A 27,819-nucleotide genomic window follows, 5' to 3' on the forward strand; every position below is an offset into this window, starting at 1 on the left:
CATTTTGTAGTTAAATTATATGTAATAAGAAGAAAATTGAAGGCAGGTGAAGGAATGGAAGCCTGTTTGTGCGCAACTGTGATAAAGGAGGAGGGACAGAGAGGCAGCGGCGCTGAGTTATGAGAAGGTCTAAAGCAGAGAAGTGCGGGGGTGGGGTGGGACATTAAAAAAGATTGTGTCCGTCTGGCTAATGGTTCTTTATGGCTCTCTCATATCCTCAGATGGGCAGGATGACTGGCAGAGAGTGTGACCACTGGTATCTGTACATCACCTCTGTTTGCCCTCGGCCAGCTGATGTCCCACTCAGCGAGACGGCCCGCCACGGTCAAGCGAACCACTAAAACACCATAAAACCAACAGACTAAACAGCCATTCATCATTACTGCGCACACATGAGCTGCATCACGCGCAGCAGTCTTAAATGTCCCACTCAGTGACTCAATGCACACATTAAAACTTCATCAAGTATTACCGGTACAAAAAAGCCCGACCACTCAAACCTCAGCCGCCGTTTGTAATGTCCAGAAATAAGGCAATCATGGGTGAAAATGGTTTTGTTGGTCACTTTTATTGAATTGGTGATGACTTGAACCAAGTGCAAAAACGGCACTGTGAGATACAAGTGTGGAAAAAAGATGTAACAATGACTAGGATGGATAAGTCTTCATCATGTGGCTAAAATCCAGATTCCTGACCGGCCCAGTTTGGTGTCTGGAAGAAAAGTGTGAAGAAAACGTACAATTAGACCATTTGTAGATCAGAGAGCAATCAAAACGACATTTTGCTGTTGATTGTGGGAAATGTGAAAAAGTAGCATACATGTGCAAGCAGTTAAGTTCTGACGTTTTTCTGCGAGAGCTGACGTCCCAGATGGTGGGCAGTAAACGTTCACTATATGTAAGTGATTTGTAGCCTTGAGGACAGCAGGATGTAATGGTACTCTGCGAGTTGTTTGCAGCCTCTTTTGTCTAATTACAAAAACTTCTTAATGAGGGGGGCTTTTGCCATTTTACAGGACGGGGTTATGGCAGCACTCCTGCTGCAGATATGCAAACAGGGAGGAGGGTAATTGAGCACATCAAAAGATAGCCACTCAAGAGTTGCACAGTTAAAAAGTGAACATTTAACATGTTGTAACTCTGTGGCCTTGGTGCTGTCAGGTGTCAGGCCCATCAATCTCCTTTGACAGACGTCCGTGTCTTCAAGGAGTGGGGAGTTGTGTGAAGCAACAGCACACCGCTTCAGTTCAGGGTATGTGTGTGATGATGAAATTCTGTGTAGTTGTAGTACTTGAACGGTCTACATACCACTAAAACACACAAGGTCAACATCAAAAACACACTTAAATGGGATGACGAGACCCTGAGCCAGACATCTGCAACAGGTCCTAAGTGCAGGGAACTCCAGGCTTTAAGTAATGTTCACCAAAAGCTAGTATGAGGGTCCACCTTATTTACGTTGCTGAGCTGAGTCACAGAGCTCAGGCATCGTTTTATGGTTGTTTGGAATCTACCTTGTCATTAGGCCTTTGAAGAGCAATGGAGGGATGAAAGCGTTGGCTCTGTTAAACTTGCTCTTACTGGCTTATTTCGTGTAAAGAGAGCTTTTGTTGATGGTTGTTCATCAACATTCTTTAGCCTTGTTCTTCTGAGCTGATCATTTGAGACACTTTGAACTGCTCCGAGTTTCGTGTTGACCTTCTAGCAATCTGATCGGTTTAGGGAGGGAGTGGTTGCCTTCGGCGATAAACTGGGACCGGTGGTTTGTGTGCAATTTGTATGTACAGTATATGCGTTACTCACCTCGGTCTTGGTGCTCTGGGCCTGCTTTTTCTCAATGTTCATGGCCAACATTTGGCTGCGGAATGAGAGGCTCTTGGTCTTCTCAATCACCTGCTGGTAAGGTGATATGGCGTTGTTCCCCATGACCACGTGGCCCTAGAAATACAGACAACAGATTCAAAATAACAACCAATACGGCAATCACATTTGATCTTGCAGACACACCATTCTACAAACAGCAACTGGAGGCTTCTTAGGTCCTGTTCAGATCTACTGTAGGGACATCTAGATAATACTATGTCATTCTAGGGGACTGGGCTATGATTTGCTGATTACAGAGAACTGTTGTGATGTGTATGCCTAAACATGCAGGTTCAACACAAAACCTCACAAAGGGGACCCAACAAGGGTGAGATATGGTTACATAATGTCCTTACCGTATACCCTTCAATTACAAAATCAAGACATACATAATGTGTCCTTATCGCTATCAAGTCATACAGGTGGAGCATCTAAAAGCGCTATATGACGATCACTACCACCCACAATTTGCAAAGGGCTGTTTAAAAAGCTTTGATTAATTAGTTAAGTGCTGAGTTGACTGACTGCGGAAGAAGAGAGAAGGTCTCACCAGTTTGGAGTCTATCTTTGCATCCAGCCTGGCATTGCGGATAAGATTGACGATCCATCTCTCAGCATCCTCAGGCGTCATGTTCAGTTTGTCTGCCAGCATGCTGTTGAGGAAACAGAGAGACATGAGGCTCTAACCTGGATATAAGGCAACAGAAAGGGTAGAAGGGTCTGTCTCAGTGCCGTGCAATGTCCCAGAAATGAAAAAGAATATCCAAGGTTGTCGACCTTGGCTAAGGACTCAGTCTGTACTGGCATGAGACATCACTATGTCTGAGGATTAATTAATTATCCTCCCAAAATTATCTTTTGAGGGAAAGATATTTGGAAATCACCACTGGTGCTTTGTGATGTACCAATTTAGTTTCAAGTTTTCACTGACCATGGCATGAAAGCCGTACTTTACATATTCCATTCTTAGGGCTATAGAGGCATATGTATTCGTAGTGGAAATTTTCAGTACAGGACGTTTGTTATGCAACATCCTTTCGGTATGCGGTGGGACCCAAACAGCTGTTTCTGTCTACGACTCGCACACCGTGAGCAAGAATTCTGGAGTGCGAGCTTTACCCGAAAAGCTTTGGCAGTGCACCAGTCGTTGGCGAGTCGTGCTCCCCACAGCGTTTGGGCAGCCTCCTACTGCAGATTTAGACCGAGCCAAAGTAATAACTGTTTGCTGCTATAGACTGTTTATTGATGCGTATATGCGACCTGACTTGTTCATAGATAATACAGAAATAAGCATTTGCATTAGCAAAACATAAGCACTTCAGTCAGTGTGTTCCTGTCCTGTATATATGACCATAAGCTACAGCCCAGTTATCAACAGGTGACAGTCTTATGACGGAGCATTACAGAATCAGGAATATTTTTTTGAGAAGAGTGCCAATTCACAATACTAACAAACTAACCCTAAAATTACTGATTAGAGTACCTCTGTCTTTATGGGCCGAAGTTTTGAAGCCTTGAGATAATCGTGGCTTCTTGCTGTCACCATCTTGTTTTTTTTGCAGCCAGAAGTGACACAAGAGGGTGGAGCTAAGTAATCAATCACACAGGTAGCCACGCCCTAAAGCACAACATGCTTTATCATCTATTTCAGTGTTTCCTAAACTTTTATTCTGGGGACACACTTTTTAAGAATGACAAATTATTGTGATCCAATTCAAAATAGGCCTTATTTATAAATCATAAGATGAGAAAATTTGTTTGTAAATACACTTTCCTGAATATTTTTGCTGCCATTTCTTAATTTGTATTATCATAGTTTAAAAAGTTAAACCAGCCAATCACAGCTTTGTTTTATGCATCTTACTGAAAATATAAACACATGTTCAAAACTTAAATAAATGGAGTGAGGTGGCGTTAACAGGCTCTTGTTTTTTCCTCTCAACAAACAAAGAGAATGTATGCTAACTTCTTTTTGCAACCAGATGACTGATCATTAGAAAGTGCCAGAGAATGCATGTTTAAGGCACTCACAATCTTCTTTAGTTGTTATGCCTCTTTAAGATCAGTCCATTGCAAACATCTTACAACAACAAACTCCAATTAGATTGGGCTGCTGTCTGAAAGTGATGATGCATATATGAAATATGTAATAGCACAAATAGCTCTCAGTCAACGACTACGCTACATCATGATGGATGTTGCACATTAGGTGCCAAGGGACTAGTCGGACTGTCAGACTTGACAGTGCTAATGAATTGCCTATATATTGTGTTCAGGCAAAAAGGTGTACAACATGAAACACACCCCAAAACACTTCTAATGGTCCTTTACTAGTGGAAGCTTGATTTACAGACTTGTAGGAATAACTCAATTACAAGTGCTGGGACTACCCCATGTTGTGAGCCAGTGTGGTTGCTTGTCCTTTTTTTTTGCACTCCTGTCCAGGACACACACACTCCCCACGTGGCTGCTAAAGCTCGTCATGACACGCTGGTCAAACAGTGACTGTCCCTCAAAATTAAAGCCAGGTTGGAGACTGGCCTGCTCTTTGATACAGCGAGACATGGATGTGTCACAGTAGAGGGAGGGGAGGTATGAGGGTGCCTGGCATTCTTTGATCCAAAGCTTTCCCCAGTGCAGCTGGCTTCCCTTGTGGCTTTCAAAATAACTAGCCCCCCGCTTGATACCCCCATCCAAACCTCCTTCCCCCCACATTTCCTGCCCCCTTCCTCCTGTCTGACCCCCACCGCCCTCTACGCCTACTGCGTTTCATATAAGGGCCCCAATAAATATCCTCAAACCCTCTGTGCACTGCCCACAATTACTAAAGCAACCTTACCCCCATCTCAAAAGCAAGACACCAACCCCTCCCACCCGAAAAACCTTCCAAACACACACACTTAATGGAATACAGTAGGTACAATTTGACATTGTGTTTAGCCCGTCTGTGCTTGTACACACTAATAATAGGGGTTATAAGGCCTATATAAAAACAATTTACTCTGCTAATTATCACTTCCTGGTACATTGATCACATTTCTGAAACTCCTTCGGTAAGTAAGCAAGAATCTGCTTTAACCACACCACTTCTCACGCCATGGCTCTTGAAACACAGATCCCACCAGCAGCATTAATGCTTTTAACTGTCGCTCTCAGTCTGACTTATTTAAGACAGACAGACTGAGAGCGGTGGAAAGTAATCTTTGGGATGTGTGATAATGTCTTCATTACCTCAAGGCTCAAAGAGGTAAAAAGACTACTACTTTCCATCCCATGAATGTTGGTCAAATGGTGGCAAAACCACATATAGAAGGGAAGCAAAATGATGTCAGTGTCTGGATGGGGCACTTAACGCGTAAACAACAAATAAAGGCATTACCTCAGCATAATGAGCTAAACAGGAATCGGTCTCCAAGTGACAGTGCGTATCTCAACACTTTCACCATGACGACCAAGTGATGCAGGATGTGGATAACGAGATAGAAAAGCACCAGTTGTAAGTTGATTCATATGTGTCTTAGCCGCCCGGAGGAGGGAAAAAGGGATACAGAGAGATTGATCAACCTGTCACTCACACCAACAAATTACTAACATTGCTCCGCCAGACGACTGATTACACTTCAGCTCATCAAAACCTGGGGAAAATGATGCTTGACAATGAAATTGCTCCTATGGATCATTATTGGGAACCTAACAAGTTTGGAAAAGTGTCAGCTGTCTAATGACGCAAGTTACGGTTGTGATGGATAACACATGTCGGTGATCGCCGAGAGACACTATTAACATCACATTGCTCATTTTACTGTGCAGCCCTAAATGTAGCGAATGGAGAATAAATGGGATATTGGCGAATAGCTGGAGCTAATCTTCATTGCTTAATTAATAAAAGTTTGTATTTGAGTTGATGTTATTAAGATTAAACAGCAATATACTCGATGTAATCAAAAACAACTCAAACTACTGCATCAAAATTCACGATCAGTGATGGTTGGTTTCCCCCAAAATTGGGGAAGATGGGAGGAAGACAGACCCACGGCCTCATGTTATTTTATTTAGTTATTTCTTATATTTTGCAACTCCATTATGTGTCAACGTGAGTGCCGTGGAGTGCTGTTAAGTGCTCCACTCCAGCGCACCCTGATATTTAGAAACACCCTTCACTTATTTACCTAACAATCAAGTAATCTCAGGCAAATTTGAATGAAATTTGTTATTGGTTCCCATTTTACCCGTGTGATTAAGTGATTGCTGTGCAGGGGTACTGGGTGTTTTGTTTGGCAATTCAGTAAAGTGGGGGCACATGTCAGTCAAGTCTAGGTCAGATATGATGATCAAAACAAACATGATCTGGTTTCCTCACCGGGGAGTTAAGCTAACCCCTAACCCGTCTAAACGTGATCTGTGCAGCATAACACAGGAACACAGAGTGCCCCCAAAAGGCCCAGGGCCAGCCAAAGTCCTCTAATCTAATTTATAAAAGAAAGTCTGGCAATGTTTTCCTCCCAGGAAGGACATTTGTATATCAGAGGAGGGTTACTTTATCTCATTGTCTCTCCAAGAAGTGTACAGCAGCCACCCCTACTTCAACCTTAGAGGGAAGGGAAGAAAAGTGGGGATGAAAAGAAAGAGAGAAAAGGAGGGAGATGTGAGAGGGAGCAGGGATTTGGTGAGACTTATACAACCTACACTATTGACATCCTTTGGCCCTTAAGCCAAGCAGACAGCCTCCATGACTGGTTTTACTTTACAAAACCATGATCCTGTTCCTTGGGGGAGAGGGGATCACTTTCATTTCGACCCCTTGCTCACTCTGGCTCCTGAGCTGAGCTTGACTTCAGGCTGGGGGACTCCTTTGGGTCTCGGTCTCACACTTGAAGAGAGGGGTCGAGCATTGGGGTCTAACTCTGTTAGGAGAGCGGAGGATGGGGGATCCATCTCAAAAGTAGCCCCCTTCTTAACATGGCCGTCCTAAAGCGAATGCATTGTTAAGCACTAACATATGATAGTGTTTGTGAGACTCCAAGCCATTTAGAGCAACCTCACTTTCGGCATGGGGTAAAATTGATTTTTCGGAGAAACCGAAATGATCGTGTGGTCTTTTTAATGACTCAATTGTGAGGTGGAAAGATCTTCAGCGTTACATACAAATACACAAGACACTGCTTCCAACTACCAGTGAGCTGTTGTGTACAAATAGTATCGAGTGATGGCGGTGGAAAAAAAAAACTGACAAAATGATCATGTGTCTAAAGCATTCACTCAAAATGTCACAAATGGACAAGTGTGCATTTGAGGTCAAAGCGGGGTCTCGCCACTCAACCATTCATGGAAGGGCTAAGGAAATAAACCCTGTTAATCAAACAAGGAAAACAAAGCTAAATTGGACACACACACACACACACACACACAGGAAAGTCTAGACAAAAGGATTTGTGTGAATGCAATTACGAGTGCAGGCTGAATCACAGTGTCACTGCCTACAGTACATTTTACATAAGCCTTTATTGCATAAAATAACTCAATTACGCCAACTTCTGGTCTACTTTTGTGTCTCAAGCTGTGGGCAAGAGGCGAGCTAAATATCTGTGAAACCATCATGGCCAACAGCTATAAAAATGTCCTCATTAAAAACAGCCATCAAATTCATTTGAGTTCATGCTTGGGTGCAGAGGGCTTCTGGGTAGAGGACTAATGACTTGGAATTTGGGTGTCTTTAAAACATAGACAATATTCTGTCCATCGTCATAACACCACCAAAAATAACACACAGAAATCCCTGCCCCCGGTAAGTGTTCCTACTTTAGAACCCTCAACAAACAAGAGCACAAGGCACAGAAAAAAGGTGAAAAGTAGAAAAATCACCATTGGACTTCCTCTTTCAGTGTTACCACTAACCTTTGTGGTCCTTAACAAGTAAATGGATCCAATTGCAGTAAGTCTGCCAAAAAGAACCAGGACTCCTAATCAATTCCAGACAATCTGCAACTGGAGATTTCGACAGGGCCTGATCATGTTCCATGGTTCAACCTTGACTACAGACCTCCACGGCTCTATATAACAGTGAATGCAATCATTTTCACGTCAACAGAAGTAATTCATTCCCTATTTCCACTGAGCATCATGTGTTGTGGACCATATTTGAAATGCAGACCTCCCTTCAAATCCCCTGGATTCACTATGAATATAGCCTTCTGAAAGCAGTGGTGAGTTTGTACTGTAACTTAGTGAGGATACACAAAAGGATAATGTATGCATTACTTAATATCAGAGATTAGATGCAGCTCCGAGCACAAATCCACTCTTCCAAAATGGGGATTAATGGCTGAAAAGAGTGAATGCTCTCTCTTTAGTCTTGTCACTCTCTAAAATTGATGTAAAGATGCAGCCAAATCCTATAATCTTTCTTAATTGCAGACAATTACTATAATCATTTTCTCTCCGCTAACGCTCACTATAATTAGCATTGACTAAATTTCTTGGTTTTGGAGAGGCATCCAAGATCAATTTTATTTTAATACAACTAAACTGGATTTTGAACTAGGAGTCAATAGAGACCGACAAAACCCTTTGACCTCCATTCACCCAAAGAAAAGGAGCTGAAAGATTCCTGTCTGTTACAGCAGCTGGGAACATCTAAAGCTGTCTAAACTCTGACCTCTTCCTGGGAGAAAACTGTCCCTGAATTGGCCACGGACAGGTGGTCTTAAAAGTTTAGTGAGTAAAGCAACCTGTGGAGACCCGGAAGCAGTTAAACCGCACAATGCTTAATCCTCAAGATGTGTGGGATCAGCATGCCTATGTGTGGAAGGGGCAATAAACACTTATCTGTGAGGAAAATTCCACTAATCACAAAGCCCATGTTCCTACTTCCTGTTTACCTTGTGCCTACAAAGTCTAGTGATAGCAAATAGGGCTTCCTCTTAGTCTTAAGGGATGTGTGCCTGAATCCTGCTGCGCAACAAGGTCAGCATTTAAAAGCAAGTGCAGTTTCCCCATCACACCATGGCCCAAAACCAGAAGTTCAACTTGTGAATGTATAGTGCGACTAACCTGATGCTAATGCACTGGTGAATTCTGCAGAAGGTCTCGAAGATGAAGAGGCGGGCGTTCTCAATGAAGTCCTCCAGGCAGGCAACCAGGAAGAAGTCATTCACAAGAACCTAAGAGACAGAAAGCATGTTACTGAAGAACAGTGTAAATACTATACAAATCCTGCTTACCTCAAAGTTTCTCTTGCAGTTGTTTAAGGTTTGGGTAACATGAAAGCTTTTTTAGATTAATTCGGATAATCTGATTGAACAGCAATGGAAAGTCATGAGTGTAGGATTACAAGTTGCAATCAGTCTGCCTCGAGGCATTAATTCATATCCAATTAAGGAGAAATAAATATACTAACTGAAACAAAACTCGATCCATTTTTGTTGCTAGAATACACTGGCTACATTTAGATTAGACAAAGGTTGCTTTTGTCAAGTTCCCTGTGTAAAGTAGTAATCCCAGGCCCTGCAAGGTGCTTTAAATCAACCACAAATCTTCAAATTCTACAACCATCCCTTGAGACGATACAAGAAGAACAGAGCCAACCACAGAGGTGACCACACATTTTTTTTTTGACTTATCACCAGTCATCTGGTCTAGTGGTAGTGTCAACTCCACTGTGCAGGATCGCCACATTTCACGGCTACAGTCATCCAACAACTGTAGCACCAGCAGTCCAAATAAACTCACAGTCGAGAGCAAGTCTTCTCAGCCGTCTATATACTGAATCACCTGTGGCTTGTTACCATAAGAAATACAGCCTTGCTTGGACACTCTGACACTACTGCATATGGCCAATTCATCTACTGTACATGTTCATGACCCAGCTATGGCCCCAGAGGTACCACTGTGTGAAACACTCCCATTTCTCAGTGCTTGCTGCATTCCAACTCTCCACTGAGTGCTATTTCACATCACAGACCTCCATCTTCAAAAGTTCTTGAAGATTTACCAACTCGTTGTTTGCTTAAGCTCAGAAAGCTGCTATCTGCCCAGAGCCCTGCTTGAATAAATCCCAACTACATGGGACTATCAGGCAACGCACATTTCAGCTATGACAACGCTTATCTAAGGCCTATTAAACTTTGAACAGTTAAGTGCCCTTATTACTGTCATCTGGGATTCAGACCATAGAGCTTAAACAAATTCTGAAAGGGGGTTCAAGAGCCCCTTTATGTGCAATCTGAAAGCCCGACTATAGGTAGACCTATACTTTGCATTCTTTGACATGCAAGCATCTAACATCTGACAGTGATTCCAGATTCTGGTAGAGTGGGAAAGAAAAGAAAAAATGTACAGCCTGAACAGGACAATTTAAACCCATTGAAAGCACTTAGTTTAAACTACTATAGAGGGTACAGTGAACTGAAGACAGGAGAGCTGAAAACAATACCCATATCTTGCTGCAACAGCAATCAGTTAATAGATGGTTGCCACTCATCTCAATAGCTTAAACTTGATGCATTACAAATGCTCATCAAGATGAGAGACGATCCCAACAGGGTATCTAATGACCTCAATCACTACACAGTCTGTGAAGCATCCCTTTACCTCTGAAATAATAAAGGCTTGCGTGTGAATTTCTACTAAGAAAAAAAAAAATGCGTTACTGACTTCAAACAAGACCATTTTGGGAAAATGTTTGCAGACCATCACAGGTAATGCATTAAAGGTGCTGTTAAACATTTTGGGAGCCACCCACCTCACAAGACCTGCATGTGAACTCAATAAGGTCAATAGAGGGCTTTTGTACCTACTGGACATGCTCTGATAAGACTGATAGTTAGGCCAGTGTTAAAAGCACCTGTAATAACTTGGGCATTGACCTGAAAGGTAGTTGGGTTTGGAGCATCTGTTTCAACCTCAGTAGAATCTCTGTAAACACGACCCCATGAGTCCCATGAGTCATTGTCAAGACCAACCCAGAGTTCTTAAAAAGTGCATGTTTAACAAGGTCGGTGATTGAGGGCGTGTGTCATGTCTTAGCTGAAATAGGATACAACTGTAATATTGTTGATAGTACATATTATTTGGAAATGTCCCCTGGAGGCTTTTGCACAAGATAAATCTCATTATCTCTTGAAACATGCCTTGCATTTTTTCTGACCATGAACAGATTATTTTGGAGGGTATAACTAAGTTAAAAACAAATCTTACCAAGTGAGGTTGGTTATAACTTCCCTATTTGTTAAATAGTGATTTGGGAAGTTGGAGACTCTTTGTATTAGCTTAAAAATAGGTTAAAAGGAAACGGAACCACCAGTAAACCGCTGACATGATTTATAAACATTTAGTCCTGGGAAGGAGCCATTTGATCAGGCCAGATGGTTTTCATTTAGAAGGTTTATCGTCAAGAGGTAAAAGATGAAAAAGGGTTGAAAAAATAACCCAGAGTTTTGCATTTTTATTCCTCTGCAGGGCCAAATTGTCAAGTCCGTTGGGGAAAGCAAATTACAGTGTGTACACAAAAAATGAACTTTGTGACCAAGTTAAGGAAATATACATATAGCACAACACCACTTCAGACACCTGAATCTGGTTACTTCCCAATGAATGTGTTCCTAGAATATGGCCAGCCTCCTATAAGAGGGTCTGCTGGACTCATGCCACCAATTACATCATTTATCATTCTATTATACAGGTATTGCTGTTATTGTGTCCACTTACTGTATCCAACTGAATATAAATTAAACATTTGCATTGCAATAAGTAAAAAATATGCTGCACAGCCAGAGGATCCATACGTATGCACAAACAAGGAAAACGATTCCTAAAAGTGTTGTACTAGCATCCCATCACACAACTCTAAATATAGTTGAACTTAAAAAAAAATAAAAGGTCTTCTCATCGTCTAATGGTTTCAGACAAGCTGCATTTCTTGATTGAATTTTTCAGGTTACAGTTTGTGGTGTTGTAATAAACTGTTTTGTACTTAAATAGTGATTCAATATTTTGGCTCCTTCATACACAGTAATGTACACCAGTTTATTAGGCAAACCTAGCTAGAAATAATGCAGTCTAATACAAGAGTTGTGTCATAAAAACCTACCGTAAGAAGTTTATAATGTTCAGTTTGCTTAAGACTGTAGTTTGTGGTGATGTTTAATTGTATTACCGAGACTGAGACATCAAATTCAATGTAAATTGGGTGGAATTTTTATGTTTTGTACAAAATAACTTTTTTCATTTTTTCATACTTTATTTTCCTGAGTTGAGGTCACTTTAACTTTTAACTCACAAAGAAGACTTTTATAGTATTCTCGTTCTATTCTCACTTCAGGAGCTTACATCAAGCCATTACAAATCAAAATTTAAATAAACGCTCTAAATGGCGGTACAGTGACTGATAACAAGTGTCTGCACGCCTCTGCAGAGACTTATGCCTATAAAGCTTTTACTGTTAACTACTAGCCTGGTGGGTCAATTACATTCCATAGTAAAATCTGACTGAAGCTTGAGTCATGCACTGTCAAAGAAAACCTTGATATGTGACAGTATGATACAAGGCACAGACTATCACTGTACTGTCTGAACAGGACCCAAACAGAAGTCCAGCAAATAGAAAGGCTGTGTGACCAGGGAGAAGGTCAGACAGAGATCATATGATTACTAACAATGTTTACTATCATACTCTGTACCAAAGTTCAGGGATCTGACCTGAAAAGCTGAGGTCCTCAGAAGACCCTGCTTTGTCATGGAGAGGCACAATAAACAAAGAACCAACTGCTTCTCATGGTTTGGGAACAAAAGGTTGAAATTAATGTCAGTGGGGTTACTGAAGTGGTTACTCACCGACTCACACTCCCTGAGCTTCTTCTGAGCGCTGTCAAAGTCAAAGTTGACGTACAGGCACTCCACAAACTCTGTGATTGGATCCTTGTAGGTGTAAGATTCCTGAAGAAAATAAAAATACATTAAAATCTGCTATATAGCTTACATTTTTAATGAAGTCAATGTTAAGGTATGTAAAGATGAATAGAATTAAAAGAGACGTCATGAGACACATACATGTGATTTAATGTGAGAAATCACTTATATCAGATACACATTCTGATATAAAATCATAAATCCTAGTTTGGTTTAGGACAGTTACAATAATGACTATGTAGTCTCTAAACAACCTGCTGGGCACAATAACAATTTACAAGGGTTTGAGTGAAAACACATTCTGAACTATGAGCAGTTCCAAATCATGCTTAGAGACAGAGACCCAACCTGACCTGAGGCCACAGAGTATAGACCACTGGGCACATGTTTTAGTGATTATTACCAAAAACCCACCAAGAAAGTGCTTAGATCTCTGAAGTAGCCACTGTCATTGGTGGAGAAGGCATCAGTACACATCCAACAGAAGTAATGGGTTCAAGGCTTGGATCTCAAACCCATGTACACTCCCTGAGATTAAAAGGAAGCGTTCACAATGCTATTGGGTTACATGGTCATCTTCCATAGCATGCATGTCCTGTAAGCAGACCTGACAAGTGGGCGCACTTTGTAAACAGCAAGGGGTGACTAATAAAAGATGTGTGGTACCTGCTGAATGACCTTCACCAAATCCTTCAGGACCTGGCGACGCTTGCGGACATCCTTGTTTGTAATGATTGCTGTGGTTAGGTAACGTAAGATGTGTGGGCACATAGTCTGGATAGCATTGAGGTATCTGAAATGAGGAAGGATAAAGATACTTATCAGACTGATGTAAGCAAAGACATGATCTTTGCAAGGACACATAATATAACATTTTGGCTATCTATTGTGCTCCTGGCATTTAGAACAGAGGGAAAGCCTTTGCAGCTAAAACAGATAAATGTCCTAACAGGACCCTCACTTCTGGACATGAGACCCAGCTCTAAGCCGTCTCTTTCATTAGTGTCGTATAAGAGGGAGGAGGAAAAGGAAACCCTGGCAAGAAGATATAGATCAGTGAGCAGGGACCTGCCCAGTAGCTGAAACCCAATCCATCAGGGACTGATGTTTCAACCACAGGTCAACTGGCTAAGGGCTGAACACAAGAGGCAGGACGCTGTTACAGGCGGATTCTAATCCCACACCAACTCTGGAGACAGCGTTCTGTAAAAACAACATACAAGGTCTGTGCACATACGCACACAGACAAACACACAAACAGAGGCATGCACCACTTTCCTCGTCAAGATGGCAATCAATCAACAATAACTGTATCACCCATACTACTTATCGGTTTCTTAATGTCTGTCTTTTATCTCCCCTCACTCAGCCCAAATTGACCAAATTCAATCTGAAAAGAGGAGGTGGAGTGGGCCCCATCAGGCCTCCTAAAACCAAGGCCAGAGGAACACATGGTGTTCAGAGAAATGATGCCGCAGTTTAATTAGCTGGAACAATTAAAAGGGACAGGGGACCTGTGGCCGTAGTGATATTGAGTCTTAAAACTCTGTGGGCAAAGCCATTGCCATTCTGGTTTTAAAAGGGCTCGCTCTCTCTCTCCCTCCCTTTGTAGATGCTTGACTCCCGTGGAAGACCGCAACGCTCCGCACTGTGTTCCTGTTTAACTTACACCTACTCACTCTCCAGGGGGGGCTCCAATAGCAAGCTATCTAGCATGAGTCACTGTACCATGGCTGGGGGGCATTCACCCTACTCCACTTAGGGGACTTCATCTTTTTTAGTTTTGAGGCAACAAGCATCGCGCTGTGGTTTGCTGAAGATGCTACTGAGGCATGCAGCCAAGAAATCAAGTATGAGTTCAAATTTCCTCTGTTTAAGGGGAGCTGTGGGAGAACACAGAAGAGGGACAAGGCAACAAGGTCCCATTTCACAGCTCGTCTGGAAAAGAAAATCATGTCGTACAATGAATGAGTGATATAGTCAATCGATTCACTCGTGATGTATATCTGCAGTAGTTGCCCAGTTTGCACCTGTGTCATACGTAGTTACCAAGCAACGTTTCCACCTGGAGTCTGTCAATAGTACACCAACAAGGACTTTGGACCAGCATGTGCTGACTGCAGGGGTAAGGGAGGTCATATGTGGAGCTGTAGGCCAGACACTGGTCACCGACTTAAGCCAAAGGAAGTACTGACCGTCAAAAGATATGAAACAAGAGCCAAGCCTCAGTGGGGAAAACATGAGGTTTCGAGACTGTGAAACTGCAAAGCACACAAAACTACCTCAGTTTGTCCACACAGATGGTTGGGTGAGCTTTTCATGCGTAATTATTGGGCAGGCCTCCTTAATCATCCACAATAAAATTAAAAACTGAGTAAAATTCAGGGAACCAGACATTCGAATGTGCTGTGTTGTGGTCGCCTGTCATACCGTCTGCGGAGCCCAATCATTGGTACAATTATACAAGCCTGCAATCAGAACAGGGGGAGAGAGCAAAGACATCATAATAGGCGGTGTGCAAATTTTAACACAGTGTATAAAGTTTCCGATCTGCGATACATATGGTCTCGTTCTCGACTTGGAGAGTAAACAGACCACACAAAACACACACTTCTGAAACCACTTTAAAAATACTAGTGGGGTTCATGAAGAAGCCCACCCCCCAAAAATGTCTCATTAAAGCAAATGGTTTTCGCTAAATCCGTTTCTTATGTTATAAAAATGACGGACCTTGTCTCCAAACCCTCTTAGAATCAAGAGTTACCTTTGCGCTACGTTTCCATTTTCAATACAACACACTAAATTTAGAGCCAGGGAATAAAGATCAAATTTGAATTATCAAAACCATTAACATACTGTATGTCTCTCATAATGTATATGAAACAGACACACAAATAGTCACAACATAACGCAACAGAAGGATTGTTCTTTGTGTATTTTGATATTGAATCTTGCTGACAAACAGTCGCCAAGTTGATATACAATCTCTCAGAAGTGTAACATGGCAGATTTTGGTCAAGTAGGTCTGAACTTTGTGACACACTGCTTTCAGCTTCAAACAAAGCTGAAGTGGTTGAACAGTTTCCACTACATGCATGATCACATGAACCTGCTAACAGGTGATTTTTCCAACAAAATGTATACTAAAATGCAAAAAAGGCCTTTAAAACTCAAAATGATCCTGTGTGTGTTTGCTTGGTTTTTCTTGGATCCTCCTTAACCTTGATGAAATACGTATCGCTCCAAGGTCTATTACCTATGTTGATGCCCAAGACTGTCGCAGTGCCAAGTTTAAAAAACAGAACTCTGGCTAACTGCAGCCCGGGTTTGTGCCTCAAACATATGCCAAATTCCCACTGCATTGTATTGCTCAGCTTCCCCAATTTTGTCTTCCCACTGCAGACAGTACCCGTGTAGTACCCTACATGTAAGTGGGATTCTCAGCTGAGTGCCATAGCGATGACACATGAAACTGCAGACATCATCAACTTCGAAACGGCGCAGCACAGTGTGTTCTCCTGCTGGATACTTCCATCGGCAACCAAACAGAGGAATGTTTGTACTTCAACAATTGACCACGGCACAGTTCAGCATGCTCCCCTTTGTTCAAAATCTGGGTCAGGTGAATACAAAATTTAAAAAATAACTGTGGTCGCTTTTGATGGTAGCTTGGCTATTTAAAAATAGACGGTTTGTGTGCAAGGGACGATTCTAGTGAGATTCTTTCTGCCAAATCAGTGGTCAACAGTGTTTAAACTCCACCGCCTAATATCAACTCAGCTCACTTGGAACCTCAACCAAGGTTCGACCAAGCAACAGAACTTTGCCTTTCCTGTTGCCATTGTTTTGTGGAAAAGGGCTTTATCTTTACAACTACTTCCTAGTATTCTTGCCATTGTTTCCTGGATGTAAAAGCAGAGGTTCAAACAAAATAAATGAAATGATAACTGTTACTTACTGTGGCTGATACAGAAAGAGCTCAATGATATTGTCTCTGCCCTTGGGGTGGTTGAAGAAGACGAAGAGAGACCAATGAATGAGCCATGTCCTCTGCTGGAGAGACTGAAGAGGGGAGGTGACCGACTGGACAGGACAAGGATGAAAAAAAAAAAAAAAATACAGGCAGGGAAGAAAGGTGAAAAAGAAGCCGCAACAAAGACAAAAATCTCATTTGTAAATGATAAATATGTTTTGCCAAAGTCACCTAAAAGCTGTCATATTCTCTGAGAAGGCACAAAATAATGCAAGTGTTCTTGTTTCCTAATTGGCAATTAATCAAACATACAACCATTTCTTACTCTAATTCAAGTTTGTGTGTGTGTGTGTGTGTGTGTGTGTGTGTGTGTGTGTGTGTTGAAGGAGTAAGATGCCACAGCAGAGCTGTTCTGAAAGTGAAATGTCAATATGAGAGTCTATGTAAGGGAATCTAAATGTGGTATCAAATTCTGAGAAGTGGGGCTTTTACGTTGTTATCGATAGTCTCTCTCAGGCGGGTGAGGTCCTCCATAGCAGCCTCCCAGTTCTGCATCAGGATCTCAGAGGCCAGCTTGCCCCAAAGAGAGTTGAGGGCATTCCTGTCTGTAGATGGGACCTTGGGAAAAATACATGGTGCCCTGTTAAAACCTGAAGTACACAACACTACAAAATAAAAAACCCACAGTTTTTCCACAATTTCTCAACACGCGTTGGCAGACATAAGGCAGTGAGACTGAGCCACTACATGCTTGGCTTCAGTGGCACTGCTGCACTGTGCAGTCACTTTTCTTATTTACACCGGATAAATGGATTAAATTGTGTCATCCTAAGGGAATGGAACTCGACGGAAAAAGAGAAATGGATCGTGAAAGACTGATTAGCTTTTAATAAAACTACATTTGCTGCACTTTTAGATACTACAACCACTGCACTGCAGTTGACCACAGAGTTTGATAATAGATTACCCCATTAAGTAAAGACACTTGGGGCATGTGTGTAACAATGCGGTCTCAATAGTTTAGGAGAGCTTTTCGTTTCAGTGGCGTGTACTTGAAAGGGTAATGCTGAAAGTGTTCAAAACTAATGGCATATTAGCAATGACAGATTTGGAATTGATGTCTGCCTTACAGGTTACTTTATGGGCGGAGTTAAAGGCATTTCAAATGCCACTTGACCCGTTTGCAAAAGTATGTAGTATTATGGTTCCATACAGTCACACTAGAGACAAAAGAATGGTAAAAATGTATGCAGCAAAAGGTCCAGATACCCTGTCTTTTAATCACTACACCATGACACAGCAGTGGTCAAATGCTTCATTATTAATATTACTAAAAGAATGTATTTCTCCACATTCAGGTGTGCAACACTTGCCATGTCATATCAAAGAAGACTCAATGCTGTAATCGCTGCCAATGCTTCATCGAAGTACTGAGTAAAGGGTCTGAATACTTGTGCCAATGTGATATTTTTTTTTTTTAATTACTTTGCAAATACTTCTCCAATTCTGTTTCTATTTCTATTTCTGTCATTGGTGTATTGAGTGTAGATTAATGAGGGGAAAAAAATATATATATTCTCCTGGTCCTCAGGAACATAAAATCTACCCTGACAAATAATAGTGCGTAATTAAATGCGAGTATAATGTTTCTCGTGACATTGGCTTTGTTAACATTGTTTCAGTCATGAGAATGATAATTGCAATCATTTCCACCCATTACCATCAGTAACTCTGAACAGCTCTCACACAAGGTAATCAGGCTGAAATATGAACTGATGCTAACAAGACATCTTTCTGAGTATAATCACTCCCTAAAATGTTGCAGGCTACTGTTTCTGATTTCCAGAACAGACTTAAACAAACAACAACAAAAAGAATCAGGTAATGAAACACAGGTTGAGAATGCCTCTGAACCTCAGCAAGGCAATCACTCTGTAGTGCACTCTGGACTACACCCAAGGGCTCATGGGAAACTCTGTGCCACGGTAGTTCACGATAACGCCAAACACCAGACGCAATGACATGAGTCAAGCAGGAAGTCAGGGTGGGTGTCTGCCGAGCGGCCAGATCAACCTAGATCCTAACCACACACCCCCGTACACCGTCGGACAGCGGCTCAAGTGGACTGTGAGACACGACAGATGTACAAGTAGAGGAAACACTAAAAAAAAAAGAACAGGTTTCCGCTGGAACCCCACAAGTTGGTAAGATAATTCAGATAGTTTTTTTTTTTTTTAATCTGCAAAGACCAGTTACACCAGTTACCGTGATAACATTTCTACAAACTACTATAATATGAGGTGGTGGCAAGTAAGGGCAAATATTTGGAAAACCTCCTGGAGTATTTCCCCAAAAACAAACCCAGTACGATGGTGTCCATCCTTCCATCCAGTAGAACTGCAGTTTCTTTGCTCACAGAGCACAACTCGGGTCCACTTTGACTTTTTTTTTTAAGAGTACAAAAGTCACAAGAAAGATCAGTATTGTAACAGTGAGAGAAAGGATTTACTCCACTGCCAGTATAAAGGTCAGTGTTTCATCTGTTCAAAGTGTTTTGTTTGTTATTTTTTTCCCTCTTGGAAGTCCCTGCCTGCTACGTTTGGCTGACCTCCAGGTCATTATGGCAGCTTTCTACACACACACAGTCTGGCTTTCACTAGTGGCCACGCTAGAAAAGTTTCAATACCTGGGTTTTTCCAGCAGTTACCTTAAGTTTCCATTGGTTTGTGAAATGGGCACATTTTCGCTGAGTGACCAGCAACAATAAATTTACTGTGTTGGGGATCCGTCGGGATACTTAATCTTTATTCTTAACATTCAATCCCTGCATTAAGTGATGATATGAATAAGTTGCTCTTTTCGGGCTAGGCCACACTGTAACAAGACCTGAGGCATGGATTTTGCAAGGCTGGCTTGCTTCGTTTAATTGACTGGGTTTCCCACGTTAAATGACTTTATGGAGCCTCACCTCTCCCATACGGGGGAGGGAAAGACAGACAAGGGGCCTGTGAGGATGGGAGGTCCACAAAACACCCAAAAGAGGGGAGGGGGAGAGCAGTATAAAGAGTCCTGCTAATGAAATCCATTTCTACCTTTTCCTCATCTAAAAAGCCTCTTGCATTGTCAAGAGTAAGCAATGGATATCTAGTTACAGAGCCTGATCTGCCTGGAACTTAAAATGAGGGTTATAACAATTTGAGGGGTAAAAAGTAATTCTGTGCTGGACTTCCAACTACATACCTCAATTAAAGCAATTTTGGTTTATTTAGACTGAGTTGCAAAGCAATAAACAACTGTTGTTGGAACAGTGGGACGTATCCGAAAAGCTTTTGAAGACTTTTCTTAAAGTGTTTTTTTTCTTCTTTTGGGTAGGGAGTGGAAGTGGAAAGCTTCGGTGAATTACCCGTCATCTTGTCTCGGATGAGACTCTTCCTTCAACAGATTTGAGCAGATAAGTGTAAAACCCATCAAATTAAGTGCACAACTGCTTTGGGTTAAGAGGGTTTGTTTGTAGCAAAGGGGGGTTCGTCATCACCCGGATTTACGTCCAAGTCTTTCAGCACAGCGAATGTGCACAACCAGCCAGAGTCACTGACATCCGAAAGACAAGAGGCAACGCAATGCAGTATCAAATGCCAATAAGAATGGGAACAAAAGATGGTCTTAATGTCTTTCACTCTAATGAATACACAAAATGTTGATCATATTCTTGCCCATTATTTCAGAGGTGGTTTTGGCACAAACTTTACCACAGAGCTAAATGCTTAACCATATATACAAAAGCAGGAGGACAAGTGAGTGACAGTTGGAAACCACTGACTATGCCGGTCATTACAGGACATTCAGTAGTGATTTACTAACACTTGATAACATCAAAAGGAGTCGAAATGGAGCTAAATTTCCGCTGGAAATTTGTTTTTTGTTTTTTCAAATGGAACATATTCTAAGTCAGTAGGGTAACTACAATCTTGAAAATGCCCCACGTGTGACCTTGAAGGCAGAGTAGGCAACAATTGACACCAGCCAGGTGCTGCTGCTTGCATGGATAATGATAGAATCACTTTTGAGACATAGTTGTTGTATAGTAGTATATCACAGTAAATAACTATTGTAATAATAGCCAATGTGTGAAAACTGGAAAACATATATTAGACAGGCACCACACAACCTCCAATGGGTGTGGCTTCCACCAGTTCACTCCCTCAACACCCACAGTGACTTATCATTTGATATTACACAAGCTTGACAATCTATGAGTCACTTAGTGGTTCCTCATTGGTGATATTTTGGCATTATTCCATTTCTAAAAAAATGCACCTGAAATATTAAATAAAATGTATTTAATCAAAGTGTATTGTTGTCTTGTCTTTTTCCTCCAGCTCATTAATTTCAGATAAGACAGTGCAGCCTCCATACAGGCGCAGCCTCCCTGAAACACGTAAAATGAGTGTAACCCCTTTAATGCTAACTAAGAGATGCCTTGCATAACGTAAGCACACCATAAGCTCAGAAGTCGTGACAAGGGACTCTCTGGCCATAGCACTCAAATCAATAAGCTGTCTACTGAGGCCTGCCCTGGGCGAACACCACAGACAGATTATGCAGTCCAGTCCACCACTGATCACTTGGCCCAGTAAAAGATCCCACTCAAGTCTTAGAGCAGCAGTCTCCTCCTAATACAAAAGACGTGCAGGGAATTGAATAGGCAATGACGTAAGCTTTTCATATTAAATTACTTCTAAGTGTTCTTTTCCTCTCCTATGCAAGCATTGGCCTTCTGAGGAATTAAAGCAATCTGGCAAACATAATGTGATGTTTAATTTCAGTATGTCAGGGAAATGCCTGAAGTCAGTATATAAATGGGGATAGTAAAATACTACAAACACTCTGTTAAGTGAGGTAAAGCGTATGGTTATCAGCAAACATCACTATTAATGTTAACTGGTGTTGAACATCAATGACACTTGAAATCTTACCAAGACACGGAAGAAGTAGAGGTATTCTGCAGCTCCAGAGTAGTTTCCACACTCATACTGGAACTTGGCATATCTGTACAGCGTGTCCAAGTACTCCTGACGGAACTTCAAGAGGAATAGCAGAGTATCAATATCACAAACAGAGAAAATGTGAATCGTTGTCAGACCAAGTCAAAACAATACATATTTTCAAATCAAACATTGTGCTTGCTATGTAATTTTTAGCAGCTGTGGCGCCTAAGGAAATCCCAGTATTGTATCATATCTATTGGCGTTTCAGGGTTAGGGGATCCATCATATGTGTCTTCCCAAACATCTGGGCTACATCAAATACATTTTAGATCATCGTAACTAAATTGCACATCTAATTTCAATTTCATGTTTATTTGCTGTGGTGGCAAACCACTGCTAAATCAGAATAGAGTAAACACTGCTATAGCATATCAGTGGTGTTTTGCCAGGAATGGCAAGATAATATTTAACAAGAAAAGGTCATGTGGACTAAACTAGAAATGCTTATATATGTGTATATATATATATGTGTATATATATATATATATATATACATATATATATATACACATACACACACACACATACTACACACATAGATAGATATTTACATATTTATATATAAACAATTCAAGTCTATTTGTCTTCCTATATTTAACTGTCCTTCCTGCTGTCCAGTATCTCCCAGTACTGTGCACTGACGTCAGGCCATTGACTAAGATTCAGTATAAATGTGACGGGCAGTGGGTACTTGGGGCCGCCCAATCCTTTCCCACAGCATGCTAAGGGGCCCAGAGCCTGGGCTGGGTGGAGGTGCACTGAGGACAGCAAGCAGGTCAGCGGGATACCGGAGTGGGAGGGGACCGGTGGAGGGGAGGGTAAGAAGCCAAACATCACGGTAAATATAGAACCTCCGGCATTCTTGCGGCTCTATCCACGAGTCCCGAGCTACTCCGTTTATTCTTAACAATTCACCACAGAATGTAAATGCCCGCAGAATTTGTGCAAGCCATACAAACCCCGAAAATGAGTTAAGGTTTTTGGGAAGCAGTTCTGCATTTCCCTGCACGGCCTGCCCCTCCCACTTCACCCCTAAAACAACCATGGGTTCACACAAGAGACATGGGAAATGCAGTTAAGATGTGAGATGTCAGCAAAATCAGGCCAACTTACGTTATGTTTTTCGGCCAAATAGTCAAACAGCATCCGTCCATCCCTGCAAAAACAGAAAAAAAAGAAGACAGTTCCTTTAGCTAGAGGGCATTTAACTTGAGTCACCGTTTGGCTGACATCCTGGTTTGGAGTCCCATTCAGGTATATTTTTCCACTTCTGGTCTAAATCAAGAGCTGTACATAAATGAAGACCACTCTGCTTTTAAAACAGTGTGATCTGTCGTTTATTACATTTGGTTTGGCCACTAAAAAACTGTGTGGTGAGGAAAGTGAATACTGATTTCTCAGCACAGCCTACGAGTCTGTATGGTTTTGTCAAAATAAAGGTTTGTACTGGCTTTTCTAAACTATAGTATCCCAACTACATTTTACAACTCTGCCTTTAACCCAAAAGCATGCTGTTTATGTGGACACCGCATTCAAACAATGTGCGTTTCTAGGGTATGTTCACTTCTTTAAATGTGAATGTGTATTTGTTGCCATGAGAGATGCGTTACGTAAATCTCATTTAGGCTAAAGCAGGAGTCTTTGCTGCTTCAGGACACCGATTCAAAATATCTTGCACTATGCACTTGTTATGAGATTTAGATGAGAATCAGCTGCCGAACTGTCCAGCAAGTGGCAACTGTTCGTGGAGAGTCTGCACAGCATTACTGCCACCTTCTGCACTGAAAAAGTCAAGGAGCCATCGGCAGCATATTGAATCAAAAACCCAAAAGTGATTTTCATTGATTAAAAAAAAATCACAGAGCACCCTAATGGTGATCATAATGCTAATAATGAGTGTTTATAGATACGGTACAAACATTTATTATAATAGTTTGGTTTCTGGTTTCAGCAGTTGTCCAAATAAAGCCTTGTAAGGCATATAAGTGTTTTAGCTAACTGCTCAATAAAAGTACTTAGACCATTAGTTTCTATTACACAGTAAAATGCTTTGTGGATCTGTGTGTGTTAACCCCCAACGGACAGGGCATTGGGATTCAACTATGAAGCCATTCCTCAATTTCCAGTACTGGATGATCCTCTAATGCAGAAATAATGTTAAAAACAAGCAACTGCATCAAGTATAATTCACGTCATAATGATGGCATAAAACTGTTGCATGTTCTTTGGCTTGAGAAACAATTTTTCATTGACCCCAGATGAGTTTTCTATTGTTTTACAAATCCTATGGTTTGAAGAAGAAAAAAGTGTGCATAACTTAAGACAGACTTGCGAATCCTCATCCAAAAAGGAAGATTTCCTGCTTACTTCATCCTGACAGCAAGATAACTATAACATAGACATGTGCTAAGTCAATGTTGCTAAATCTCACATTACAGTTTCTATAAATCTGGGTCTTAAATAAACAAATGTCTAAAGCACAACTAAAACAATATAACAAAACAGTATGAATGGAAAAGAGATGAAAATGTAAAATGCTTTTGATTAACTGTACACGCTTGCCAAGAAACAAAAAAGGATAAAGACTGAATGTGACCAAACTATTTTAATCACTGTATACGAAAAAACTGTCTTAATAAAGTTAACCACAACATCTTGCGTCTGTCTGTTTTTATGTCCGTCTTTGCTGACTTTGCTCACAAAAGCCCTGAAAAAAAAAAGGTTTAATATATTTTTCATTCAAAATGCAGTTCCCTGGTCTCTCCAAAATCCCTCTGCAATGCTGCTGTGCCGTCTACTGTTTCAAATAACAGGTTTTACTAATCCCAGAATCATGGCAAGTAAGAACAGAAATAAATTTCACAACCTCACTAAGGCTAATCATGCCTTTCATAAAAATCTATTTTCGGATAATGATTAAATAAAGAGCAAAGATACTACTTTTTACAAAAAAAATAAAAACCTTTACCTGGTGGACTGCATCTGCCTTGTTGTCTCTGGGTCCTCAAACATTTTGACGATGGGCTCCGTCTCCGACTGCAGCTGTTTCAGCTGGGCCACTACCTCTGTCCTCTTCTCCCTTAGAGCTGACACAGAGAGGATAAAGAAAACCATTAGCTAGAGCAACACCATAAACCAACATGTACACGGTCTGCACCCCAGCTCTGAAAATGCTATGAAACAAAGGTTTACTGCTAAATCAATTCTGAATGGAGTGAGTGGTGTAGTGCAATAACCCTTCATGATTTCAATCCAAAAGCAGTAATATCTTCCTTGGCTGAATGTGTTATTGCTTGACAAATGGGGATGAGGAGTGTGTATCCACCGAGCGTCAATACTTACTCTGGGGAATCTCCTTGTCAAGATAAAGGCTTCTGTACACATCCATGGCGAAGTCCACCATGTTTGTGTCACTAAGGAGGTCCAGTTTTCCATGAAGCAGCTCCTGCTCATTGTAGATCTAAGATACAGGACCAATGATAGAAAACAGAAGTGAGGGGGTTGTTGTCATACAATATTATCATCTAACAAGCAGGTTGTGAAAAGTGACAAAGAAGACCCCCATACATGCAGGGGAGGGTAGTTATAAGTTGCCTTTTTTTTTCAAAATGACACAAATTCCTTTTCAATTTAAGGTTTGGTTTTTCTAATAATGTAACTCAAATCCAGTAACTGCACAATATGCCACCACGTTGGAAAACAGCCTGCTCTACCCCTTTCACAAGTTGGCAGAAATACGACCACTTTTCAATAATGCCATAGTTTAGTTTTAGTTAATGCAGAAAAAACATAGGCTTCAAATTGTATAAATATCCAGGTCAGGTGATCACTGGATTGATTCTGATATATAAACAGAATCCCTTCACTGTGCAGAGCATGACTTCCTTTTGATGGAAAAAAAAAATTAGCCCATTGATTTTCACCAGTGAATATGATCTCTGCTTTCACTCTCATTAGCCTCCCAGTTGTTATTTATTAAGGAAAAATATTTTTTGAGAAGCATAGGAAGAGACAACAAACATGTTGACAAACAGTTGACAATAGGTCTACCTCTATATGTAGGCTTATGGTGCACTGAACCAAGGACCAATCAAGTGCATTCCACAATACTAATAATTTAATCTATGGGCAGTTCCCATCTTATTGCCACAATAATTATCCATCTTATCAAGATTATGTTCATAGATCGTTTAGGAATAAACCAAGGGTGTTTGGGTGCCTGTGCTATTCCAGGAGACACATGCAGCATCCTTCATATCAAAGCAAGTGGTTTGGTTTGTATGATATTTTAAAGTGATCTTCTCTGTACCGTCATGTAGATAAAACAAATAAAATATTTTAATGTAAAAGAAATAGCTAAATTAGACCTAATCCACATCAAACAAAGGGCATTCCCTAGAAATAACCACAGTGGGAATTTCTAACCTGATGCACAGCGGATGTAACACTAATTATTCCAAAAAGAGACGACATAAAGTCTTGACCAAAGACTTGAGGCGTGGCTTGGACTTGTGCACAAAATACTTGAGACTTGACTTAGACTCTAGCTCAAAGACCTGGAACTTGATAAAATAACTTGTGCAACCCTGCATGTCAAAAAGGCTGCTCTGAAAAGGGCTTATATTAAAACACAAAGTAACATTGAGTTGTTACTTGACGAAGTATGTTCTTATTAGATGAGCAATTTTTATGAATATATTTTTTGTCTGTTGTCATTTTCGTTTTTTATTCTGTACACACGACATCTATTACACTTTTGTCCATCTGGGAGAGGTATGTCTCCTCAGTTTCTCTCCCTGAGGTCCCCCTCCCCCCGTTAAAAGGGGTTTTCCTCATTCGATGGAGGCTCCCGGGACAGAGGATGCCATATGCTGTACATATTTTAAGGAAAATCTGTAATTTGTGGCTATATAAATCAAACTGAATCAATTGTACTTTTAACACTAATTGAGCATCGCTTAAGATTGTCTGTACCGCTACTGTCTCGTTTTGTCTGTACAATGTGTTACCCACCACTGCTAGTGTTACCCACCACTGCTAAGGTTAGCATGTAGGCTATGAGAGAGCCCAGGTATGCCCTGCAGATCGAAAGCTTTCCCCCGTTTATTTTTATTCTGGCCTACATGGTAATAACATGTATGATAACACCACCGAGCTACTGAACAACCTTGCTGAAGTTACTAAAGCGAGTTACGGAAGGCGCACTCCGATAATCATCTGCATCTGAAAGAGCGCGTGGCAGGCTAAACCAGTGTAAAGTTAGTCTCAACTAAAGCAGCACTTCCGATTCTTTATTCGCAATGTAAAACACAGTTCAAATATAAAGTGTCATAATATGCGTAACATTCATATCGTAAAGTGTTCGTAAAATGTCATCATGTTTCCACCACATACGTTGACGTAATTGCTGAATTCTAGTCTCCTAGAGACTTTCTAGGGGTATTTTGGACAAATGTTTTTTGTTATTGCTTTTATTTTGAAGGCAGGGAGCTACGTTTCCGGCTCCACTCCGGTTAAAAGTGGCTACTTTACACAGCCACACAAAATGTGACCAACTCCTTCACGAACACAGCTTTTAAAACGCCGTATATAGCTGCTTGAAACAACAAAAAAGAAGTAACAAAACGTGTATGTGATAATTTGTTGCGTACCTCTTTGACAGACAGGAACTCCAGTAGAGGAAAAACGAGATGACGGTCTAAAAAGTGGGCAATTTTGGTGGTGAGGTCGTACTCCGCCATCTTTGCTCCGAGGAAAGGGAAACGGAAGTGTGTTGCAGCTGCGTAAGCAGGAACCGACCAATCAGCGACATTCTCAGCATTCTATTAGAAATAGGCTGCTCTATGTGTCCCAACATACATACATACATACATACATAGATAGATAGATAGATAGATAGATAGATAGATAGATAGATAGATAGATAGATAGATAGATAGATGGATAGATAGATAGATAGATAGATAGATAGATAGATAGATAGATAGATAGATAGATAGATAGATAGATAGATAGATAGATAGATAGATAG

The 27,819-nt window shown here is 41.1% G+C and overlaps 1 protein-coding gene across 1 annotated transcript; it reads right to left on the reverse strand.

The window, feature by feature from the left end:
• Positions 1-549: 549 nt before the first annotated feature.
• Positions 550-27,580, reverse strand: eif3ea (eukaryotic translation initiation factor 3, subunit E, a). Its single transcript, XM_084027256.1, has 13 exons — positions 27,440-27,580; positions 25,131-25,248; positions 24,757-24,874; positions 22,902-22,944; positions 21,717-21,821; positions 17,233-17,358; positions 16,726-16,850; positions 13,434-13,560; positions 12,693-12,794; positions 8,913-9,022; positions 2,413-2,515; positions 1,803-1,937; positions 550-711 (listed from the first exon to the last, which is right to left on the reverse strand). Exons 1-13 carry the CDS (start codon positions 27,527-27,529, stop codon positions 676-678), a joined length of 1,338 nt encoding a protein of 445 aa, XP_083883382.1. The 5' UTR covers positions 27,530-27,580; the 3' UTR covers positions 550-675.
• Between the last annotated feature and the right edge of the window lie 239 nt (positions 27,581-27,819).

The sequence above is a fragment of the Eutrigla gurnardus genome, assembly GCF_963514095.1.
Source record: "Eutrigla gurnardus genome assembly, chromosome: 14".
NCBI lineage: Eukaryota > Metazoa > Chordata > Actinopteri > Perciformes > Triglidae > Eutrigla > Eutrigla gurnardus.